Source organism: Halyomorpha halys, unplaced genomic scaffold, assembly GCF_000696795.3.
Source record: "Halyomorpha halys isolate HHAL.00 unplaced genomic scaffold, Hhal_1.1 Scaffold1132.1, whole genome shotgun sequence".
NCBI lineage: Eukaryota > Metazoa > Arthropoda > Insecta > Hemiptera > Pentatomidae > Halyomorpha > Halyomorpha halys.
This window is the reverse complement of record NW_027109501.1, coordinates 125,419-127,979: the sequence shown is the minus strand read 5'-3', so window position 1 is coordinate 127,979 and position 2,561 is coordinate 125,419. Positions and strand designations below refer to the sequence as shown.

At 37.5% G+C, this 2,561-nt stretch overlaps 1 protein-coding gene across 1 annotated transcript in view; it reads left to right on the top strand.

The window, feature by feature from the left end:
- The window catches only part of LOC106688465 (putative ankyrin repeat protein RF_0381), a gene marked incomplete at its 3' end in the record, with an annotated part of 8,479 nt that extends 5,922 nt beyond the window's left edge, over window positions 1-2,557 (top strand). The window contains exon 2 of the mRNA XM_024363990.2: window positions 1,697-2,557. Within this exon, the coding sequence (XP_024219758.2) occupies window positions 1,697-2,557 (861 nt within the window). The remainder of the gene's footprint in view (window positions 1-1,696) is intronic.
- Between the last annotated feature and the right edge of the window lie 4 nt (window positions 2,558-2,561).

The following is a 2,561-nucleotide window of genomic DNA, read 5'->3' as shown; positions in this document are numbered from 1 at the left end:
GTAAATTACAATAAATAAATAATAAAAAAAAAATATTAAAAATTTATAAAATAATGTCCTGCAGCAGCCTGGGCTTCAGCGGGTTGAGGTAGGGTTCCCAGGTTGTAGGTCGGGTTTCCCAGGTTTTAGGTCGGGTTTATCCTCTTCTCTAGCCAGTCTCCTTACTTCTGTGTTCTGTGACCGCTTCTCTGCTGACCAGTTCCCCTCTCGTTCGTAGGGGCGTTACCTTTTCAGAATCTTATTTCTCATTGGCTTTCATTAGCCACACCCAAGAAGAATGAGTCACAGTGTTTGGTACATGTGTATACTACTGGTGTGTACTACCTTGCTATGGCTTTTGATCCTTTAAAATCTTGTATCCATTAACTGCTTGGGAAGGGTGTTCCTGTGTTGACAGGTATCATTCCTGGAATAGGTATAGACAAAGCTGTAGCTATATCGCTCAGAGACAATTGTCATATCGGAATGGTTAAAGCATCGATACATAGCATTGCAATATACCATTACATTGCATTAATCACATTAACAAAAGTAAACTAATTAATAGATTGATTCTTTATTGTTAAATGTATAAAACAAAAATAAAAAAAATTTCCATCTTTAATATAAATAAAAGAAGAGGAACTAAAGAAATAAAATGTTTACCGGCGCGAAAAAGGTTAAATGACGAGGAGGCTGTGAAACGTCTCAGTATAGTAGACCATTTCTTACTTTAAATAGGTCCAGAAGTACAGACATTTTTTAAGGAGATTTGGATCCGACTTGTTTGCACTCATATATCAAACCATAAACATAAGGATCTTCAGCATCGCTATCACCAAAAGATTTCTTGTCAGAACTATTACTGAAATCGAAAATACTAGATTGAAAATTCTTATCATTAAAAATCAGATTATGTCGGTGGCCATTTTGGTTAGTTATCATGTTTTACTTCCAACCATCGATCACTGACCATAACTTAATGCCAATATTATAGTTATAAAAAAAGAATTTACACAAACATTCTGTTAAGAACTTTGAAGTCTGCTATTGAGAATCAAATATTCCTAAAAACGTCTTCTTCATTATCATCAATCGGCGCGACAACTCATTACTCGGTTTTGGCCTCCTCAAGCAGCTTCCAACAGTTTAATGTGTTAAGTGCAGCTGCTCTCCAATTCCTCACTCCCAGCAGGGTACTTGAATCCCCTTTAACACCATCCAACCATCGAAGACCAACGCAGCCAACCAATTCTCACAATTTTTCCAACATTAGGCTCACCAATTAACAAGTAGATTTCCCTATTCGTGCGTCTTCTTCAAGCTGAACCATCCTTTACTGGGCCGTAGATGCGTCGGAGTATCTTTCTCTCAAATGTTTGAAGATCTCTTTCATCGGCCTTCGAAAGTGCCTAAGTTTCCGGGGCATAGACCAGCACTAGTCGAACTAACGTTTTGTACAATCTAGTTCTCGTGGATTTTGATAGTGAGCTACTACCAAAGTGCCGACGCAATCCAAAAAAACACCCATTGGCCGATGCTATTCGTCTCCTTATCTCGACCGAAACGTCATTAGTGCCATTAATTTGTGATCCGAGGTACATAAACTCCTCAACTCGTTCGAAAGATTAATGACCAATTTGAACAAAATCTTAATTAAAAACTTCAATTACTAAAAAATATTGATTTATATTAATTCGACTATTCATGATTTCAGGTAGAAGAGGGAGATGAGGAATATTCAGGTAGAGCACGGGATCTCCTAAGAGAAGCGACATCATTTGGCGTGGACATCAAAGTCATGATTGACAATAGAAAGGTACTTGGTCAAAGATTAAGAAGAAACTCTGAACTAGATAACGGTACTCTTTTAGATCAGGCCTTTAGAACCGGAAATCTCAATGAAATTACTCAACTTCTCAAACACGGTGATGGGATCAATAGCACTAATAATATTGGAGCCACGCCTCTGCATATTTCTGCTAGGAAGGGCTACGAAACTGTTGTTAATTTACTGTTGGATAGAAATGCAAGTGTAGATGTTAGAGACAAGTTTAATGACACTCCATTACATGGTGCAGTATCTAATGGAAATCTGAGGATTGTCAAAGTACTTTTAGATCACGGTGCTATTATCAATAGTAGAGGAAATTACAGTAAAACACCATTGCATCTTGCTGCCTGGAAGGGCTACGAGGATATTGTTGATTTATTGCTGGAGAGGAACGCAAGTGTGGATATAAGAGACGTTAACAATGACGCTCCCATACACTATGCAACATTTAATAATAAATTAAATATTGTCAAGAAACTTCTGGATCATGGCACTGTTATCAATGCTAAAGGAAATATAGGATCCACAACTCTACATTACGCTGTCAGGAAGGGAAACGAAGCTATGGTTAATTTATTGTTGGAGAGGAACGCAAGTGTAGATATTAGAGATAAGTATAATGACACTCCATTACATGATGCAGTATCAAAGGGAAATCTGAAGATTGTTAAGTTACTTTTAGATCATGGTGCTATTATCAATAGTAAGGGACAATACAATAGAGCACCACTCCATAGTGCTACCTTGA